This window comes from Halichoerus grypus, chromosome 5 (genome assembly GCF_964656455.1).
Source record: "Halichoerus grypus chromosome 5, mHalGry1.hap1.1, whole genome shotgun sequence".
NCBI lineage: Eukaryota > Metazoa > Chordata > Mammalia > Carnivora > Phocidae > Halichoerus > Halichoerus grypus.
This window is the reverse complement of record NC_135716.1, coordinates 62,395,921-62,418,174: the sequence shown is the minus strand read 5'-3', so window position 1 is coordinate 62,418,174 and position 22,254 is coordinate 62,395,921. Positions and strand designations below refer to the sequence as shown.

The 22,254-nt window shown below is 34.2% G+C and overlaps 1 protein-coding gene across 1 annotated transcript in view; it reads left to right on the top strand.

Moving 5' to 3' along the window:
• C5H8orf34 (chromosome 5 C8orf34 homolog) overlaps positions 1–22,254 on the top strand; it is a 372,149-nt gene that overhangs the window by 289,289 nt on the left and 60,606 nt on the right. Inside the window, 1 exon segment of the mRNA XM_078072311.1 lies at positions 6,884–6,960. Within this exon segment, the coding sequence (XP_077928437.1) occupies positions 6,884–6,960 (77 nt within the window).

Here is a 22,254-nt window from a genome sequence, read left to right as displayed (position 1 = left end):
TTATATGTTGGCTCCCCCCCAAATTTTGTCACTGCTTCCAACTTGTTTTTGTAACTTACATTGCCTACTCCCATTTTCACATTATAGATCCCTTCAGACTTTCCCAGCAGAAATGTCAGCACCATACTTGGTTTTCCTCCCTCTTTCTCAGCCCTATGTTAAATTGGTCTCAAATCGTGGCGGTGACTTTCCTCCGCAGACCAGCCTCCTCTTCATTTTCCATGACACTACCTCCTCTGTGCTTTTGTCCTTTTCCTCTGCCTCCTGGAACAAGCCTGTAAATGGGACTCCTTGTACTATCTTCTCTCTTTTTAGTTTATTACCTTTCTAAAAGTAAAGCTGCTTCTTTTATCCCATTTTCTATAGGACACAATTCAAACTCCTTAACACAGCATATTAAGGGGCGCCTGGGTGGCTCAGTGGGTTAAGCATCTGCCTTCGGCTTGGGTCATGATCCTGGAGTCCCAAGATCGAGCCCCCTGTAGGGCTTCCTGCTCAGTGGGGAGTCTGCTTCTCCCCCTTGCTCTCCTTCCCCTGCTTATGCTTTCTCTCTCTCTAATAAATAAAATCTTAAAAAAAAGACACATAGCACATTAAGTTCATGTCAGGGGACTTCAAAATGTTTCCTGCATAAATAAAAAAGTACGTATAGTGCCATGACAATGGCGTCTAAGATATATCACGACTTCATCATTCAGTGTTCTGGCTAGATGCGGTCAGTACATCCAGTTGGGATAATTAGAAAAGAAGCTATGGGAAAATATTTTCCTTACATTTGGATAGAGAAGGACATATTAAAGAAGGTGAAAAAAAATCCCAAAACATAACAAAAAAATTTAACTCAAGTTTAGAGTGTTAAAAACTCCTGTTCATCAAAAGATGCCAGAAATAGGTGAATCAATAAGCCACAAAATAGCAAAATACATTTGCAATATATTTGTCACTGATTAAAGATGAATATTTAGAACACATAAACAACATACAATTTAATAAAGGTCAACAAGCCAATAGAAAAATAAGCAAGAGATATGAACAGATATTTCACAGAAGAGGAAACACAAATGGCCAAAGAACATACAAAAAATGCTTAACTACTATAGTAATCAAAGAAAAGCAAATTAAGACCCTAGGGGGATGTTATTTTACAAGCTTTGGTTCGGTATTAATTAGGAAATCAAACAAAAGTGCTGGTGAAGACAGAGATGAAAGGAAACTCATACACCCTAGGTGGGGCATAAACAATTTTGGAAACAGTTTTAAAGTCATGAATAGTCACATAACTTAAAGCTCAGAAACTCCACATCTGGGTAAATACCTTAGAGAAACAAGTCTCAGGTACCATGAAATGTGAACAACCTTTGTTGATACGCTGGTGGACAGGAAAATGGATACACTGTGGAATTGTCCCATTATAGAAAACTGCATTTCAAATACACATAGGATGGTTGAAATCAGAGGTGTGCTGGTAAAAGTTAACAACTCTTTCTTTGAAAAAGAAAGCCCTGATTTGTAGAGATTGATGTTTTCCATGATGTAAATACTACCACTGTGGCTGATTTAAAGCAACTGATCTGAAAATGCCAGTGGGTCTCCCAATCTGTATGAGCAGTTACAGCTCACAACTGAATGAATCTTAAAAGCATAATACTGATTGAACAAAAGCAAGTCGTAGAACACCATTTTTATAAAGCTCAAAACTAGCAAATCTAAATAATATATTCTTTAGGAAAATATACATAAATGATAAAATTATATTTAAAGAAGAGAATGATAGACTCAAAATGGTGGTTATCCTCAGTGGATGGGGAAGCAAGGAGATGGGATAAGGCAGGTGCTCACAGGTATATGCAGGTTACTGGAAATGTTCTAATTCTTAGGGGGTGGTTTGAGGCTGTTTACCATTGTGCTTTGTAACTAAATATACTATATATATTTTTACTATATATACATATATGTACATATATGTATATATACATAAAAAATATATATATATTTTATACAGTTGACCCTTGACCAACGTGGGAGTTAGGGGTGCCAACCCCCCGCACAGTTGAAAATCCAAGTATAATTTTTGACTCACCAAACTTAACTGCTAATAGCCTACTGTTGTCCAGAAGCCTTACCAATAATATAAATAGTTGATTAACACATATTTTATATATGTACTATATACTGTATTCTAACAATAAAGTAAGTTAGAGAAAAGAAAATGTTATTAAGAAAATCATAAGGAAAATATATTTATAGTACTGCACTGTATTTATTGAAAGAAATCCATGTGTAAGAGGACCCATGCAGTTGAAACTCGTGTTGTTCAAGGGTCAACTATATATACTTTTTTACATGTCAAATATTAACAACATTAAACATTAAAAAACAAAGTGTTGGGACACCTGGGTGGCTTAGTCGGTTAAGCGTCTGCCTTCTGCTCAGGTCATGATCTCAGGGTCCTGGGATCGAGCCCTATGTCAGGATCCCTGCTCTGTGGGGAGTCTGCTTGTCCCTCTTCTCCCAGCTTGTGCTCCCTCTTGCTATTTCTGTCGCTATCTCTGACTCTCTCTCTTAAATAAATAAAATTTTAACAAAACAAAACAATGTGTTGTGGGAACATAAGCCAATGCCAGTGTAGCACAAGACAAGAAATGATAATAGTTTCTTTATACTGAAATCTCTTGTAGTACTAATGAGATGATACACTCCCATGGTAGACCTTTAACATTGACAATGACAGTTGAACCATGTGGCACTAGCGACACGGAGAACCCAGGTTGGCCATTCCTTGGCATTCTAGGTTTGGAGTCAACCTGGCTTCTCTTCATTGATAGTCTTGCATGTGTACCTTTACTTAAGCCATTCTTCCTTGATTCATAGTGAATTCTTTCTCCTCCCCTCTGCCCATTCAGATTCTATGCTCTAAGATCATGTCAAGTCTCCCTGGTGTCCAACCTGCACCAGTTTTCTTTTTCCTTTTTCCCTAATAGTTTTTGAATTACTTCTTGTGTGTTGTTCTCGCTCCATTGGATTATATGCTTCTTGAGGCTTTCTTGTGTTCCCCATCATGCCTGGTATAAAACTAGACAAAAAGCAGACATTATTTAATTACTGGCCCATTACTATTTTTTAATTTTGTCAAAACCACTGGAATCCACTAATCCACCAAGGAGATATATATCCTTCAGCAATCACATTTGCATAATAACAGTATTGTAGGGATTTAAATTTTTTGGAAAATTTTAACAATGCATCATCACTAATATGTGGTTGATTATACTTCATTGCATCCATGGGGGGGGGGATATTCATTAAGCTCCTTTCTTTTTTTTTTTTTTTTTAAAGATTTTATTTATTTATTTGAGATAGAGAATGAGAGACAGAGAGCATGAGAGGGAAGAGGGTCAGAGGGAGAAGCAGACTCCCCGCTGAGCAGGGAGCCTGATGTGGGACTCGATCCTGGGACTCCAGGATCATGACCTGAGCCGAAGGCAGTCGCTTAACCAACTGAGCCACCCAGGCACCCCTAAGCTCCTTTCTTGAACTGCTTATATCCTGAATTCTTTACTTTCCAATTTTAGTAAACCGAATCAGCAAATTACAAAACATGTTTCTGATTCAATACACTCTTTTCCACTTAAGTTAGATCACTAGATTCAGTAATTAAATATTTTTTGGCATTATCCGAATGTGCGGATGTGAATTTTATGTCAACTATGCATCCACATTGAGTTTGGCTAAATAAACATACATATTTCTATGAATAGGTGTAACTTTCTGCAAAAAAAACTGTTGTGACATAAACAGCAAAGGTAAAACTAATGAGAGAAAGAAGTTGGATATAGCTAAACATTGTGATAAACCCTACAGATTTCTAGGTTCCTACCTGTGTGCCCAGTCAACCACATTGGCTAAGTTTCTCAGCCCAGTGCTGCCAGATACTGTTAGATTTTGACAAAATCACTTTGTCTTTCTGTGTTTTGGTTTCTTCTTCTCTAAAATGAAAAGACAAGATAAATTCTAATATTTGAGAAATTTAGATACTCATTTCCACCTCCATGTGATTGAAAAAAGCTCAAAGAGTTCATTGCTTGAATTTTGAAAATCATTTATACTTTTTAAGTACAGTAAGTAAGTATACTGTTATAAAGAAATTGTTCTGGAATAGAGTAAAATAGCTTACACATATGCACCCACCAATTATTGCTAATAAGCAATGCACTCAGAACACTTAAAAAATGGAATGTACTCCTCCAAGCATTAAACACGAAGATGTTATTTTCATGATGTCTATTGTCCCTACTGGTATATTAGATTGATATTCTGGCACTAGATTTGGACTATTTAGAAGGGTTCTTTCAATTTAACAACTTTTAATATGGATATGTAAATTTGCCAATATTCTGGCAGCACTTCACCATTGTCCTTCTACACTAAGTTGAATGGACCTCACTATATTGTAGATCTCACTGGATATGGCACCAATAGCCAGGAAGAATTCAACCAAGACAAGAACAGAACAGAATGTAAAACCATAAAAAGTTACCACTACCTTCCCTTTATAAATGTTCATTTTTCTTAAAAAATTAATATTGTAAAGGTGTTCAAGTATATTCCAAGAGAGAAAGAGTCATAGAAAATTATTTTGCTCAACTTGTTTTGAAAGCATCAAGTTGAATGCCTGGCATACAATTGAATTAAATGATTATACAAATACACAAATAAATGGATGAATGAATTGATTAGTACATACATGCATTAAAAATCAAACAGAATGACAGGAGTGCCTGGGTGGCTCAGTCATTTAAGCATCTGACTTCAGCTCAGGTCGTGATCTCTGGTTCTTGGGATAGGGTCCTGGGATTGAGCCCCCCCCACACCCAGAGTCAGCTTGGTGCTCAGCGGGGAGTGTCTGCTGTCTGTTTCTCCCTCTCCCTCTCCCTCTGCCCCTCCCACTGCTCATGCTCTCTCTCTCTCAAATAAATAAATAAAATCTATTAAAAAGAAAAATCAAACAGAATAACAGTACTTTTTAAAATCATTAACTGGGGGTGCCTGATTGGCTCAGTTGGTTAAGCAAGCATCTGACCAGCTCAGGTCCTGGCATCGAGCCCCTCATGGGGCTCCCCGATCATCAGGGAGTCTGCTTGACCCTCTCCTTCTGCCTCTGCCTCTCTTCGTGCTTGTGCTCTTTCTGTCTCTCTCAAATAAGTAAATAAAATCTTTAAAAATAAATAAAATCATTAACTCACTGAGAAAAACTTGAGAATAGTGAGTATTTCTAACTTAAAAAATCAACAAATCTACAACAGGGTTGGTTTTCTTCTTCTGTATATGTAATTTGCTTTGTAATGTAGAATAGAACATTTTAATATTATTTATTAAGTCAATATTCTACTTAATTTTAATACATAAGTGAAACAAAAAATAGTGAGTGAATACTAAAATTACACTAATATTTGCTCACAGTTATATAGAATATAATTCAGCCTTGCAGGACTTAAATTATGCTAATTTATACATTCTAATTTAAAGAATCAATGTATTGTCACCCTTACAACTGGGTGTTAGTAGGTAGGGGTTCAAGTATTCTTCATAAATGGATTAATATTTTTGAACTTGTGTAATTCTCATCATCTATCCTGATTTTATCAACAAAAATTTGCTTCTTTTGGATGTCATTGTTTTGTTTGGAAGGGTGGTAGGTAACATTTTAAAATTTATCTATGGCTCAAGAAAGTATGTTGTTCTTCCAAAGTTAGTTTTATGTTGGAAAGAATTCTGTGTTCTAAAAAAAATCTACATTTACATCTAGATAAACAGTGTGCCCTGGGATTTAGTAATTTTTCCTTTGAATGTAAAACTCTGAATTATTAGAGGCAGAGCTCCACGGTTCAAAAGCTATGATTATGGATTTGCGCTAAGCTTTCCACTGTCTCTCTGGTCTTAGGTGACCATTAAGCTTTTGAAGGATTTAATGCTTTTATTTTCTTCCCAGAGTGCACATTTTACGCAGTGGAAAAAATCTACCTCCATATGTATGTGAATCTGAAGGAAGTCTTCTTGAGGGATTCATATGGCTCTTTCAAATATTAATAAATAAAAGAAATCAATTTTAAAAGTTTCCAGTGGTTTAAAATACTTTCCTCTTAACTGATTTTTGGAATTCGAATAGAAGGTTATTAAAACACAGACTTTTTCTAATGTTCCATATATCTATCCTTACTGCAGAATTATTTATAACCCTTAGAAATCCTTGTTGTTGTAATTAATGTAACTCAGTAGATATAAGGAAAGGGTTGCCATCATTTTATTCACATATTAGAAAGTCAATACTCACCCACTCCTCAAATCTAGTCAAGCTAGGTAATCAGGACGTCTCACTTGATACTTAAAATGGAAAACCCACTACCATTTCATGGGATACACCTTTCTCTAAACTTTTCAGAATTTGCCATTCCATTTAATAGAGAGAACACAAATTGGTGCTTAAATTGTGTAGCCAAAAAAAAAAACAAAAAGAAAGAAAGAAAAGGAGACAGTGGAGAAATAAAACAAATATAAAATTACAAGCCAGAAAATGGACGTTAATAAAAGTTCCAACAGTTAGCTAAATCATGCCAAAAACAGGCTTGCTCTGACAAATGTAACTGCAGCTGTCGCACATTTTTTATTTCATAGAGTCCTTCTCAATTAGAAATACTTAACATTTTTCATATGTTGTCTTTAAATTAAATAAACAGCATTCTACCGTTTATTTTAACTCACCAACACTATGATTTTTCAAGAACCAGTTTGGTCACTTTCATATCCTTCTCATAATAGGTTTACATATCACAGAGTTAGTAAGCAATATTTGACAACAATTTATTCATTCTTTTTGTAAAAATAGATTCTTTACCCGGGACTGAAGAAGCACTAATGGAAGAGGGTGAAGAATTTGAGAAAGCATCTAAATTAACAGGACCTGTAAGTACATTCATTTACTTACTTTTTTCTTAATTCCTAAAACTAATGTATATTACCAATAGGAAATTCTAAAAGGAATAGGAAATAATATTCTTTAAATTAAAAAATATTTTCAAATGTGCATTCAGTATATCCTTACACCATCATGCTGAGTGCTTGATTACAGGTATACAGCAAAGCGGGACTAAGCTCATTCAGCAATTGGGGCAGAAGACTTTTTTTTAAAGATTTTATTTATTTCAGACCCAGAGAGAGAGAGAGAGCACAAGCAGGGGGAGGGGCAGAGGGAGGAGCAGACTCCCCGATGAGCAGGGAGCCCGATGCTGGACTCGATCCCAGGACCCTGGGATCATGACCTGAGCTGAAGGCAGATGCTCAACCGACTGAGCCACCCAGGCGCCCCGGGGGCAGATGATTTGAATGAGTTAGAAAAAGCTATGTTCTGCTATTATTAACTGCTGGCTTGTGCACATGAATATCCTAAAAGATTATGAGCTGCCATCCTAAACTTCATTAACTATACACATCTTGATAAAAATTAAATGTTTTGCATATCCTGAAAGTTTACATATAACTTAAGCTTGCTGTTAATTGGTTGTGAAGTCCTTGCGCTCTTTTTGTTAAACTAGTTCTCTTCAATAGAGTAGATTGAGAAAAAAACCCATTAGGTTTAAGATTTTCGATGAAATTTAATGTTAAAAGAATAAACAGAAAAAATAAAATCTACCTGTGAATTCTAAGTGTAAAGTTTATAAAAGATTTTGAGTTGCTATAAAAATGACTACGCAGTCTTGCATCACCTTAAATTTAATATTTAAACTGGGTTTATATACAACAATAGTCTCTGTATTAGCTTGCTTGGGCTGCTATAACAAAGCACCACAGACTGGGTGGCTTACACAACAGAAATTTATTTCTCCCAGTTCTGGAGGCAAAAGTCTGAGATCCAAGTATTAGGATTTGTTTCTTCTGAGGCCTCTCTCCTTCCTCTTAAGTCATCTTCAGGTATTAAAAGCTGTTAGCATCTCTCATCTGAGACTCTTTTTCAGCCCAAACACAATTTGTTCTTTCAACAAATTCTTACATTGTGTAGTTTTCAAAGACTTCAGTACCTCTGATACTTTTCTGTGAGCATATTCTTGTTTGCCAAGTCCCTGTAAAGTGTGGGTTCTGCCACAACCAAGCCCAGGGTTCTGGATAATGTTCGCACATCAGAGAGTATCATGGGGTATGCACTTGATCAAATATAAATTATCTTTGGATTATAATCTGGGATTTTACTAGCTTTTTTAAAGGAACTTTCTGACATTTATAAAATTCAGTATGTTTTGATAATCTCATGATGATAAAAGCATGTCATCATTCAGGTTGTGAGAATGTCTCATTCATTACTTTTTGCAAACCTTTTTTTATTCCTCTGTGAATTTCACCAAAATCCCTGTATCTCCCTCATATATAAAAGAATCCTACTAGATTCTTTTCCTAATCACTTTCTAAAATCAAGATAGATCCTGTCCATAGTATTTTCCTTGCTTAATAATACCTAATAACCCAAAAAGGGGAAGAAAACTTCTCAGTGATTTCAAGCTGTGAAAGATTTTTACTTACTTTTCTCAGTGTTTACATAGTGCTTTCCTAACGCAAAAATTTGTTCTAAGCCAATTTTACTTGTTTTCACTTATCATCATTAGATTTTGGGTTCTTAAAAATTCTACAATTCTATTTAATGTCAAAATAACTATTTAATTCTTTTTGGAAGCATGCAGAATATAAACAATACATGGATAAATAAATTAATATCAGGACCCTGAACATAATTTCTAAACAACAGCTGCTTTTATTATGAAGAAAACATGGGTTAAAAAAAAAAGTCAGATAATATTTTAGATGCAAATCCCCTAAATAATATTTTTTAGGATTGTATTTTTGGTTAATCAAAGAGAAAATTGTGGCTTTATCTAAATATTAATGGAGAATTGGAAGAAACCTGAACTTTTTTCTTTATTACCGTGAGAAATGCAAAATACTTCAAAGCAAATTTTGAGTCACATCCTGTAAAAATATAAACATGCCACAAATGTTGAAATCCATCTAGAGCAGTTTCAACACATGCTGTCTTATTTGCTAACTTTCCTTGTTGGGTATTGGATATTAATAAGTAGGTAACAGACTCTTGAAAACTGTTTTCCCCAGTGGCTTAACCCATGTTTAAAATATTTTGTGGATATTTTGTGAATATTTGAAGGAGGTAAAGGGAACATTTAGATTTACATTTTTATCCTCCCCCAAATAAACAAGGCATTTTTTTGAAACTTCCCTTTCCTCCACCACCTCCTTCTGCATTCTGGAATGTTTCTTAGCATATGTACATGTTATGAAGATTAAAGGTAGACTTGTTAGAGACATCTATTTATTAGAAATGAACCAACAAAAAGAAAATCTTAGGAAGAAAATGCCAAGCAGCAGATACTGATTAATGAACTTTAGTTCATTATATATAGTTCATTATATATATAGTTCATAAATATAGTACACAACTTTTGTTTAGATCAATGATCCATAAAGATTTAATATTAATGATTTTTTTAATATCACAATTTCTATAGCTTTCTTAATCTTCACAATTCTATTTTGTTTTGAAAGTATGAAACACATATATGAGCATAATGGGAAGATGAAAAGATAACTAAGAAAGACATTTAACGTTCAACATCTTACTTTTTTCTTTTTCCTTTGTAAATCTATTTTATTCATTAGTCAATACCAATCAGCCCATCATAAGCAGATTCCCATAGCATTTTATGTAACTAGTCATCATTTCTTAAAGTAGAAGAAAAATTTTAAAAAGGACTCCAATAGGGAAGGTTTTCCTAAAGTTTTCAGGAATTATTGAAAGTGTGCTGTTAATACATTTTCCTTCTGAAAAGTTTTATCCCTTTGAAAAGTTATGTTAAATTAACTAGAATGAGAGTAGTAATAATAATAATGATATCACACATTTCTACAGCACTTTTTAATTGTTAAGCATTTTTACATACTTAATATCAATTGTCTCAGAATTTTGCAAGTCCTTGTGCATATAGGCTTGACTACCCTTGGGTGAAATCAGTAGTACTCTAAAGTTTAGGTGAGCATACTGAGCTTCCAAAAGATCTGGTGATTTGTCCATGTCACATAGACAGGGCAGAACTAAAACTTGTATTTCGCAGTGCCCCACACTCTCCCAGAACTTGTCGGGGTCCCTACAATTACTAAGGTAGTAGGGCCACTATTAAATAGCATATGTAATATAGAAAAGATAAAAATTAGGCCATTATCAGTAGCCAATATTAAAGGTAGAATTATTCATTAGATTAAGTAGATAGTGAAAAAGTAGAAGTTTGAGGTACTGGATCATGACAGATAATTTTTAAAAATTATTTTATTTAAATTAATTAATTAACATATAGTGTATTATTAGTTTCAGAGGTAGAGTTCAGTGATTCATGAGTTGCATATAACATCCAGTGCTCATTGCACCATGTGCCCTCCTTAATGCCCATCACCCAGTTACCCCGTCCCCCCACCTCCCTCCCCTCCGGGCGACCCTCAGTTTGTTTCCTAGAGTTAAGAATCTCTTGTGGCAGGTGCCTGGGTGGCTCAGTTGTTAAGTGTCTGCATTCGGCTCAGGTCATGATCCCAGGGTCCTGGGATCGAGTCCCATATCGGGCTCCCTCCTCGGGGGAAAGCCTGCTTCTCTCTCTCCCACTCCTGCTGCTTGTGTTCCTGCTCTCGCTATCTCTGTCTCTGTCAAATAAATAAATAAAATCTTAAAAAAAAAAAAAAAAAAAGAGTCTCTTGTGGTTTGTCTCCCTCACTGGTTTGTCATTTATTTTTTCCTCCCTTCCCCTATGATCCTCTGCTTTGTTTCTTAAATTTCACATATAAGTGAGATCATATGATAATTGTCTTTCTCTGATTGACTTACTTCGCTTAGCATAATCCCCTCTAGTTCCATCCATGTCATTGCAAATGGTAAGATTTCATTTTTTTGATGGCTGAATAATATTCTAGTGTGTGTGTGTGTGTGTGTGTGTGTGTGTGTGTGTACCACATCTTCTTTATCCATTCATCTATGACAGGTAATTTTTTATGAGAGGAAAGGATCAGTAAGTTTGGAACATAAAAGACTAGTCTTTCTTGGGTCCTTAATTACTGAAGGAGTCTGAGAAACCAGTGCAGCATGACTAAGAAAGGGGATCTTAAAATTAGGGGGAAGGAAAGGGAAAAGGAAAAGAACAACACATCTTGGAAAAAATTCCCCTGACAAACAATTCAAAAGTGAAACTCGGGATTCTGGAATTTTCGGGATTAAAGGTAAACTTTGATTACTTTTAAGCTTGCATAATATTGTGCTTTGTTGATTAGTAAATAAAAAGTTTTGTTTAGTGATACAGGGACAAGTGGATGGCCTCTCTGTCTCTCTCTTCTTCACTGATTCTTTTTACTTCACTCACAAGTAGTAAGGTAGATACTTGATCGTCTGAAGTTGAAATATCCCACACATACCACATTTTTCCAATATTCCATGAATATGAAGTTAAAAAAGAGTAAATTTGGGTTAGATATAAATATGATTCTCTTTTGATAACAACTCTAATTGGAAGAGACATAAAGTTAAAGAAACATTTACATGCGTACTTCCAGTAACACATGCAACTGATGTACAAATTCAGAAAAGAGTTTTGATAGGAAGGACATTGTTCCTAAATGAATTTCTTTTTACTGGAAAAAATTAGGTGAATTAGTCTTTGTTAACTTAAAAAAATTTTATTCAGCTAATAAAGTACATAGGTCAGCAAAGAGTTCCACCTATATTTCTATTTCTGGTCTGATCGTTAATTAGTACTGTGGAATCTTCTTTTAACCAATCCTGGGTGCTTTTGGGAATTATGTTAAAAAAAGAATTCTGCTACACAAAGGGAGCACTGATTGCTGAGATTTAAGGGAAATTTTGCAATCTGCTGAAATCCTATGATTTTTCACAATTTATAGGTTGCACAAATGCCTTTTATTTTTCCCCTCTACAAACCTACACACTATTTTCAAGCCAAATAGCATGTGTCCCCTTGGAGATTCATTCCTTTTATCCCATTTCTTCCTTCCCAGATCTTTATTTCTTCTCTTATAAGGCATGCCAAAAGAGACATACACATTTAAAAGATATAAAATTACAAAATTATCACGTAAACTTAACAACAAGCATAAAAAGAATTGTAACCATAGCTTTCCAGTAAAAACTACAGGTAAGGATATTTAGTGGACATTTAGACTATTTCTTTATGAATTTTGATACCCCTACTTTCTATCTTGTTTCTTACTAATATTATGCCACCCTACACACAACCCTCCCCTCAGGAAATTTTTGTCTTTTCATTGTTCTTTCAACTTGACGTCTTACATCTTTCCAATAAAACAAATTCTTTTTCATACCCAAGTATAATTTCACAATAAATAAATATTGTTACACATATTTTGGAAGGTTTATAATTCTATGAGAATTGATTTAAAAAGCTGGTCAATGGAAGCAATGAACAGCAATTAGTACACATTTTGCTGAACCCTAAAGGTTTTTAACATTTCTTTTTCCTTCTAGCCTGTGGAATTTTGCTTGGCTTTTATCATTCACGGATCTAGGACACTAATAAAACTGCTTAAAATTAAGTACTATAGTAGGAAATTTATATGACCAAGTTTTGGAATTTGTGGGATTTTTCCTTTTGACATTTCAGGTCTGTTGATTTCTAACACATTGAGGATGGAAATATTTGCCCAAATCTATGCAAATATTATTTTTAAAACTTCTATGAATTTTTAAAATGTAACTTCTAAATGGCACATTTGCATCAGAAAAAAATGGCCTAAGAGGATAAAGTATGATATGATAAATGTTAAAATATTGACTGTAACTTTTGTCATTAATCAGTCTCTTTACATAATTTCACTGTTTTTCCGTTAGTAAAATTAAGAAATAAGGTCAGTTAAATTCTTCATTTTATTCTTAAGATAATTGGAAGGAAGAGTGGCCTAATATCCATCGATGTAGAACAAGTTGATTTCTAAACAAATAATACCCAAGAAGATGTCTGACAGCATGCTATTAATGTCCTGGGATCCCAGCTCATCATGAGGCCACTCATTCTTATAAATATGGTGGGCAAAAGAGAAGATGCATTTTGACATTTTCAGTATTTTGACATTATTGCTAATTCGATATTAAAATGATTGCCAGCTACTGAAAATTTCATTTGATTGGTATATAAATAGACTGAAGAGGAAAAAAAAAATATAGGTTAAATTTGTGTAGTGCAGTAAAACCCCTGTATATACTCTGATCAGGAACTGTGCAGGGTGTACGCTGGGATGGCCTGTTTTGTGTGAAACACATTAAATTAATATTCAGTCACTAACTGGAGATGAAAAAACATGAAGATCCCCACAAAAAGGTTTTCTTTTACGTGTTCATCTTCTTCTTCAGCTAAGGGAACGACATAGATTACATAAAAATGATTAGATGCAAAGCGCTTTCCTACAGAAACTTAAACATTGGTGGGCTTCCTTTCCCTCTGAACCACAGTGATCTTACCAAGGTCATTTTTTTGCCTATTATAAGAAGTGGTCACATATAAAGTCTGAGTCTCAGGAATGTGCTGACTCAAACTAAAAAAGATATTATATATCCCTGCTATTATGTTGACCTAACATTATGTATATTAAAAGAGCATTAGGGAAAAAAATTATTTTAGGAACTATATTTGAAAGATCTTGACTTTTGGGTCAGATGAATGACCATCCTTTTTTAAGACAGTGAAGTCTTTTTGCTTCTTTTCCAAGCATCACAGATTTTTAAAGAGATTTCCAAATGTTAATAAAATATCAACATCAATACCACATTCAATGTGCAAAATATTTTTAAGCTACAATTTGTTTTAACTCTTTGGCATCTCTGTTACAGGTTTCTTTATTTCAAATTTGTTTATTTTTATTATAAATATAAAACTATTTATTGTATAAATTTTGGAAAACCAAGTAAAGAATATAATTTAAAATCCAAAAACCATAACATAAAAAGATGAATTGTCACATTTTATTTTGCCAATATTTTTAAGCATGTATATCAGTAAACATGTCATATCATAATTTAAATTTTGGACTGTGGTCAACAAGCAACTTTACATTCTGCATTTCTTTATATAACATAATGACAACGGTCTCACATAAAATTCTTGTAAAGCTAATTTTAATACCTGTATATTACTGCAGACTTACCTGTTTTAGTATCAGACCAAATATCCTATCTTTTTAAAGTTTAAGACTTTAATTTTTGCGTCAAACCATAACACAGAGTTATTATAATTGATTTAATGTTAGATTTTTAGGCTGGTTATGGCCAACAATTTTGTCCCAGGCTGATGATGGTCATGAATTGGTGACAGATATGCTAGGATCCAGACATTCCAGTCCTCCTGGTAACTGTTTTGAGTCCCACTCAGCTGCAAACAGCCTATTCCAGGCCCCACTGTTATGTTGCACAAATACTATTTTCCATGTTTGTTTTGAGGTGAAAAAGGCTGGGAATCACTGCTTTGAGTTGCTTCTGAGATTTTGGGTTTGGACATAATGCTTTAGAGACCAACCATGAACAAAATCGTCAGTGTCTCAGTGTTTTCCTTGGGCTAGATTCTAAAAAGGGTCAAATAATATGAACTATTTCAAGTTCTTGATACATAACCAGAAAAAGTTCATTTGCCATTTTAACCAGAAATCTCCCAAAGCCTTACCAGAATTAAGTATTCTCTTAAAATGTACAAATGAATAAACAAAAAATTCACAAAATTAACTTATCATACTGATAAATGTAAAATGGAACATTTTTGGTCCTTAAAGTTAGATTTCTTCATTTACTAGTAAATTTCTTTGATTTCTAATGAACAATTTTTACATTTATGTGTTGGACTCATAATTTCTATTTTTTATGAATTATTTTTCTTTGCTGTTGGTCATATTTCTCTGGGGCATTTGTTTTTCCCATTGACTTGTCAGTATTTATTAGGCATTAAAAATAATGACTTTATGTTTCTGGTAAATATTTTTAGTAAACTTTTTTGCCTTTTAATGTTGTTTATGATAGTTTTTTTTTTTTAGATTCTACTAAAGCTATACTTTTTCTGATTTCTTTCATTCTTTTTAGACATAGCTTTCCCTTCCCAGTATTTGATAAATATTTGCCTTAAAGTTCTTTACATTTTCCCCTGAAATTCCTTTATCAATTTTGAGTTCATTTTGGTGGTTATTGTGAAGCACAGATCTAAATATATTCTCAGAGAAAATTTGCTACTGCCATTTGCTTTTGAGAACCTTTCCTTTCTTATTAGCATATATTTTTTTCTTTTCACTTAATTTACTAGATATAACAATATCACAATTAATATTTATTTAATTTTAATTTTTGCCAGGTACTTTATAAACATTATCCCTTATCTTTGTCAACGGGTCTTAATTATTACCCAGTTTATAGCTGAGGAGACTAAACTTTAAGATGTGATAACTTGCCTTGGGTTTCTGTTTGTAACCCACCAAGCCTGGATTGTACTTACCCCAGGTGGTCTGAATCAGGGTCTGCTCACTTAACCAGTCTACCATCTGGGAAGTGGAGACTCAGCCTCAATTGACTTGTATACTATTTTTGTTTTAGTTCTTGTAGCTTTATATGTTTTAATATAGAAAAGATAAAGCCCCTCGCTTTCATTCTTTTTTTCCCAAAAATCAAAGAATTTAACCATTATACAATAACTAGCTGTTTTTTATTATAGCTCTGAAGCATGCCTTCTTAAATATATAAATTTTTTAAATATAGGTTTAGGGGTTTGATCTTTTAAGAGAAGCTTGGTATATCATTTGCCAGAATATAGGAACCTACCCATCAGTTTCTGCAGAATATTTAGTTTGTTTATATAAAAAGCATTTCACTAGTGATTTTTACTGTTTCTGAAACAAAGCTTCAATAATATTTACAAGAATCTTATAAATTAGAGACAGAACTGATATCTTAACTTCCAGTTATTTTGTTCCGTGTGTTGGGACATTTTGATTCAGAAATAACACAAGCTTTTTGAGAAAAAGGGTAGATGAGTAATTTTTTAATATCTCTGTGATGTCACAACTATAAAATAAGTATTTGTATTTCTTAAGAATCATGAGTCAGATGCCTGTATTTTATTTAAATCTGAATTTCTGGAAATTTTCATTTCTTTTTTAAGTGTTCTGCTTTTTAATATTTATTGGAAAAGTATTTGCATTTCAGTAGTAAAAAAGCAAACATGTCATAAAAGAGAATTTCTAGAAAGATTGCTTAATCAAATAAGAAATATAAAGGTATTATAGTCTAAGAAGACAAACTTTAAATGAGGTCAAGAAAACATAATCAATAATTAACAGACATCTTTACTTGGAGACCACAAAAGTTGAGAAATAGCCATGTAGAGTCTACTCTTCAGGAAGGGACAAAGGTATCCCAGCCTGGAGGACCTGCAGCCCAAGGACAATAAAATGAGAGTGGACAATATTCAGATCTTAGACACACAAGCCATTTATCTCTGCCAGGAATGCCATTCCCTCACATTTGTCTCCTTCCTGTGGTTCCACCATTTGAGATCAACTTGGGGGAAATCAATAATACTTTGGTGGATTTGCCTCACTAGATTGCGTTTCTGGTGGAGCATAGGATGCATGAACACTTCTGGACTCCAGTTTTGCTTGCAGTCTTTTCCATGCTCAACATACCTTCCACTTCCAAATCTCTTCTCCTTTCATTTTTGTCTTCTGGCCAACAACCCTCATCCTTAGCAGAAAGTACTTCCTACAGAATGCCACCACTGTTTCTCCCAGTCAACTAATCTAGGAAGCTGGCAACCATCCTAGATCCCTCTGTCTGCTTCGATCCTGGGTCAGGGAAGTTACACTCACCACCTTAACATCTCTGCACTACTCTGTTCCAGTTTATTTGTCCACATGGAATTCCAACCTAGGAATTCTCCTCTGGCAGGTAGTGGACTACAAACCTTCTAGGAGGTCAGATCTTTCTGCTTGAGGATTCACTGCTAGAGATATTGATAGGTATGTAGAAGGATTCTATTTGAGAGAGGCTTGCAACTCTCTTAGAATATATTTCCCTTGAGAGCAGGGACCCTGGCTGTAACCATGTGAAGTACTTCAGCTTTGTTTACATTAGCTTATTTAAAATTGTATAAACACTCTGTGAGGTAAGTTTATCTTCATTTTTAGATGGAGACATTAAGTCTCAGGGAAGGTAAATAACTACCACTAATGGTGAAAGCGTGATTAGAACCTGCTATAGACTAAATGTTAGTAGTGTCTCCTCAAAATTTGTATGTTGAAACCTATTCCTTTAATCCCGAATGTGATGGTATTTGGAGGTGCGGCCTTTGGAAGGTGATCATATCATAGGGTGGAGGCTTCAGGAATAGGATTAGTGCCCTTATGAAGGAGACCCTAGAGAGTTCCCTTATCCCTTCTGCCCTATGAGGGCACAACAAGAAGACAGCCATCTGTGAGCCAGGAAATGGGCTCTCACCAGACAACACAACACACAGAATCTGCAGGTACCTTGATCTTGGACTTACCAGTCTCCAGAACTATGAGAAGTAAATTTCTGTTGTTTATAAGCCACCCAATCTATGATATTTTATTAAGATGGCCTGAACAGACTGAGACAGAACCCAAGTCTCTGTCATACTTGAGACAGACTGGGTGACCGTGGCACTACTAGAATTCAAGTCATTTCTTTTCACCTGTGTTTAGAGACCAAGAAGCATGCACTTGTGCTTCGGGGAGCACCATTCCGACCCCGTCTCCTCTTCAGTAGAGTAGTTCCAGTGTTGTCTGTTTTATGCATAAGGTTTGGGTGTAACATTTGTTTTGAAAATATGAACTGTCCTACTATAAACAAACTTTGAAAATTACTGTTTAGATTATTGAGAAACATGAGTATTTATTTTCTTTTAGAGCACTAACTTAACATGGAGCTGTTCCTTTTACATCATGTGAATGTTTTGTCTTTTTGTTAAACACTTTTTGTTAAACACTTTTAAGGGCTCAAGAATTGAGAGAATTATATAAGGTATTTCTTTACAAGGAAATTTATATTAGAGATTTTGAATGCCTTTAGGGTCCTGGAAAATCGTATGAGGTTTGGTCAAGTAACAAATACATTCAATTATATGAAGCAAAAGATATTAAACTTTATCAGCAAAAGGATATTAAAAGGATAAAATTAGATATGAGGCAGTTATAATTTCTTTTTCTTTAAATTATTTGCAAGTATGTATGATGAATTCAGTCCTTATAGATTTAATTAAATATCTGACTGCATCTTTGAATTACTCTTCAACTTGAGAGAAAGAAAAGAAATAAAACCACATAAATGCAGTAAGTCATGTATAAATGAAAATTGTCAGAAATTCATGAGGAAGTGTTTTATACTTAGAGACTAACCATAGCCAATCTTATCACTTTCACTTTTAATGGACATTAAATTTTAACTGCCTTACTCCTGATCCAAATTTTTAAAACACCAAATTTTCACTTTCCTCTCTTTTTATGATACTGCTTAATTGTTCAAATTCTGTCCCGGGGTGCTTTTTCTACAGAATGGAGTTAGTTCATGATCTTTGATTCAACAACAGCTCTGTAGCACTTAGGAAAACCTTCTTATTCTACTGTTGACTGGTTTCCAGCTAGACAACAGAATACTGATGTTCTCTATTTCTTAGACGAGTAACTTTTTTCATACAGTTGTTGACATAAAAGGAAAGCAAAGAAACTTACTAAATCATCCTTTATATATTGGAGATTCAAGCGTAACATATTCCTTTTATCTGTGGTTTTTCAGTCTTTGCTCAGCCATGATGTGCAGATGTCAATAAATAGTTGATTTTTGATGTGTTTTCACACAGTTGGTAAGAGACTGTAACAAGGCAAACTTTGTCTTTATGATTTGTGAAAAGAAGCTTAGAGAGAATAGTTGCCTCAAATCACATAGAACTAGAATTTCTTTGGGCTTATTCTGAATGTCTTTTAGAATTTTAGCAAATAGATGGCAGTGTAGCTTGCAAAATCACCAATCAAATTATTTTACCAGTGTTTGACATGAGTCCAGAGATTTCCATGATATGGATTCTGAGATTATCACCATTATGATATTTTTACCAATAATATAATAAAGTAGAAAGTAAAATTTCTATTATAATGAGTCATATTTATCTAAAGATATTCACTACCTAGCACGGTGCTAAGAGCAGGAGGTGCTCAATGAATGCTTGTTGGATTGCACTGAAGGAAGGAAAACCACTCTCCGAATATTTGGGTGTTCTTTTATTTATTAGCCATCTTTTCCAAAGGTCTGATGTCCTAAGTGGAATATAATGGTGTCCTTAAACATAACATTACAACTCTTATAACTGCATGTAAAGCCACAGTTCTCCTGTCTTGGGTACCTCCCAATTTGCCGGAGCATGTTGCTTAGGCTGAAGGTTATAGGATGATGTGGGTCTGAATAATTTCCATTTTGTGGCCTTTAATCTCTTTTCAAATTTCTCCTTTTATCTAAGTAGGTAACAGTACCTCCTAATCAGATGTTTGAATATGATGAAATATTGTTATTGTCATTGTGGTTATGTCAGCATAACTCTAAGAAATGGAGTTCTGCTCAGGTTGGCATTAGAAACCAGGAGGTCCCAGTACCTCCAAGACACGTCCTTTCTTCAAAAACAGACTCGGAAAGCACTCCCTAAGCAGAATGTCCTTAAAACTATCTTATTTTTGAACTCTTATCTTACAGAAAATCAAATGTCAAGTATCTTCAACCTCTTTACCTACAAAGGTACCTATAAGTACCTATGGTGCTTCCATTTTCTGTCCTTAGTGGAAACCTAAACTGATGATCCCTAACTTACAATGGTTTGACCTACGGGTTTGTTTTTTTTTTTTTTTTTAACTTTATGATGGTACAAAAGCAATATGCATTCAGTGAAACTGTACTTCAAATTTTCGATTTTGATCTTTTCCTGGACTAGCAGTATATGGTATGATATGGTATGTATGATACAGCAGCCACAGCTCCCAGTGAGCCATGTGATCACGAAGGCAATCAACCAATACACTTAAAACCATTTTGTACCCATACAACCGATCTGTTTTTCACTTTCGGTGTAGTATTCAATAAATTACATGAGATATTAAATACTTTACTATAAAATAGTACTTTATAAAATAGATGAATTTGCCCAACTGTAGGCTATAAGTGTTCTGGGCATGTTTAAGGTAGACCAAGCTAAGCTATGATGTTTGGTAGGTTAGGTATATTAAATGCATTTTTGATTTAGGATATTTTCAACTTATGATGGGCTTACTGGGTCATAACAACATTGTAAGTTGAAGAAGATCTGTACTTTCCCAGACATTTCTTCATTACTCATGCTTTTGTGCAAATACTCGTTATTTAGTTATACCAGTTATAAGAGGCAATATTGTGTTTATCCTAGTTCTTCATTGCAACTTACTGACCATTTGTTTTCAACTCTAAATAACAATTCTTCTTCCTCTGAGGTTTATATTATCTGATACAATGTCAATACACTGCTCACATTCTTCACTGGGGACTTTGATATTTGTCATTACCAATCTATCCAACATGCTATCTTCAAGAATATTTTACATTCTATTCTTCAATAACTTCCACCCAATATCTGGATGGATCAGTCTTCATTTTATTTAGTCTTTTCATGCAAATTGGTATAGTTGACTAACACATTTTTCTTCTTGAAGCTCCTGCTTCTTTTGTTTCCTAAGATACCATTCTCTTCTGATTATCTAGGCTCTGACCATCTATCTTAGTCTTCTTTGCTAGGTTTATTCCTCTGTCTGCCCCCAAAATTTTGGTGTTTACCAATACTACTTCTTGTCTCTGTTGTTTTTTCTTTTCGTTTTGCATACTCTCTCGAAGTAATGTCATTCACACCCATGACTTCTGTTGGCTTTAAGTCTAGTTCTCTCTTCTGGATCTCTCCCTAAGGTTCAGAATTATATATACCAAACCAAACCAAACCAAAACACCACCACTACAACAAAAAGAAAACAACACAGAACCTGTTCGCTAGAAGCCCTATTGGCATTTCAATCTTAAAACATCAAAGCTGAAATCCTTAAACTTAACCTGTTTTTGCCTTAATCCAGAGAACTCACCATCTCTCACCCAAGTTATTTTGAAAAATTATCATCATGACTTCAGTCTTTTACTCCATCAGTCTATCTACTCAAAACTAAGGAGATTTTTCTAAAATAAAAATCTGATCATGTTATTGTTTCTGGTTGGGTAAAATTCAGACTAGTTGTTGGTTTGGTATACATGATTCTCAAGAATACTAATAATAATAACAATAATAATACTCAGCATAAATACAGAAACTCTGTTTTTCCTTAAGTTTTTTTTAAAAATAATCAATCAATAATTCAATCAATAAATAGTTGTCTAGTGCTATAGAGAACTGACATATTGGATATAATTTATATTCTCAAATGTATCATCTTGTCATCTGAATTAAGGCATTCACTAGAAATTAGATTACAATTTTATGTAGAAAATAATATAAATTGTAATAAGAACTGACATTTATTGATTTCTTTCAATGTTCCAATTGCTGTGCTAAGTGTTCTCACACATGACATACAATTTTTGCGACAAATTAGTGACAAATTATCTGTTTTATTAATGAGTAAATTAATTAAAGGTTAATTAGACTTGCTCAAGGACAGTGATGGTCAAGGGATAATTCAGACCAGGTGATCTGTTTCACGAACTTTGTATAGCTCAATAGCATCTCTGTTTAAGGGTACAAATGAAGAAGTAAGACAACTATTACTACAAAACACTAAAGTAGGCTTAAAAGAGAAAACTTTTGCGTGATACAAAACTTAGGGAAATCTTACATCTTGGGAAGGTTTCCTATGCATTATGAGAAGGGGTAAAACACACTAGATGAGAAAGAGATGAAGAAGTCTTGGAGTTTAGAATAGGTGGTATTGTTGTGAGGGCCACAGAAGCCTGTGATGTTGTAGCAGATTATTTTTTATGGCTTTTTAAAAAAATATTTTATTTATTTATTTGACAGAGAGAGAGAGAGCAAGCACAAGCAAGGGGGAGCAGCAGAGGGGGAGAGAGAAGCAGGCTTTCCTCCA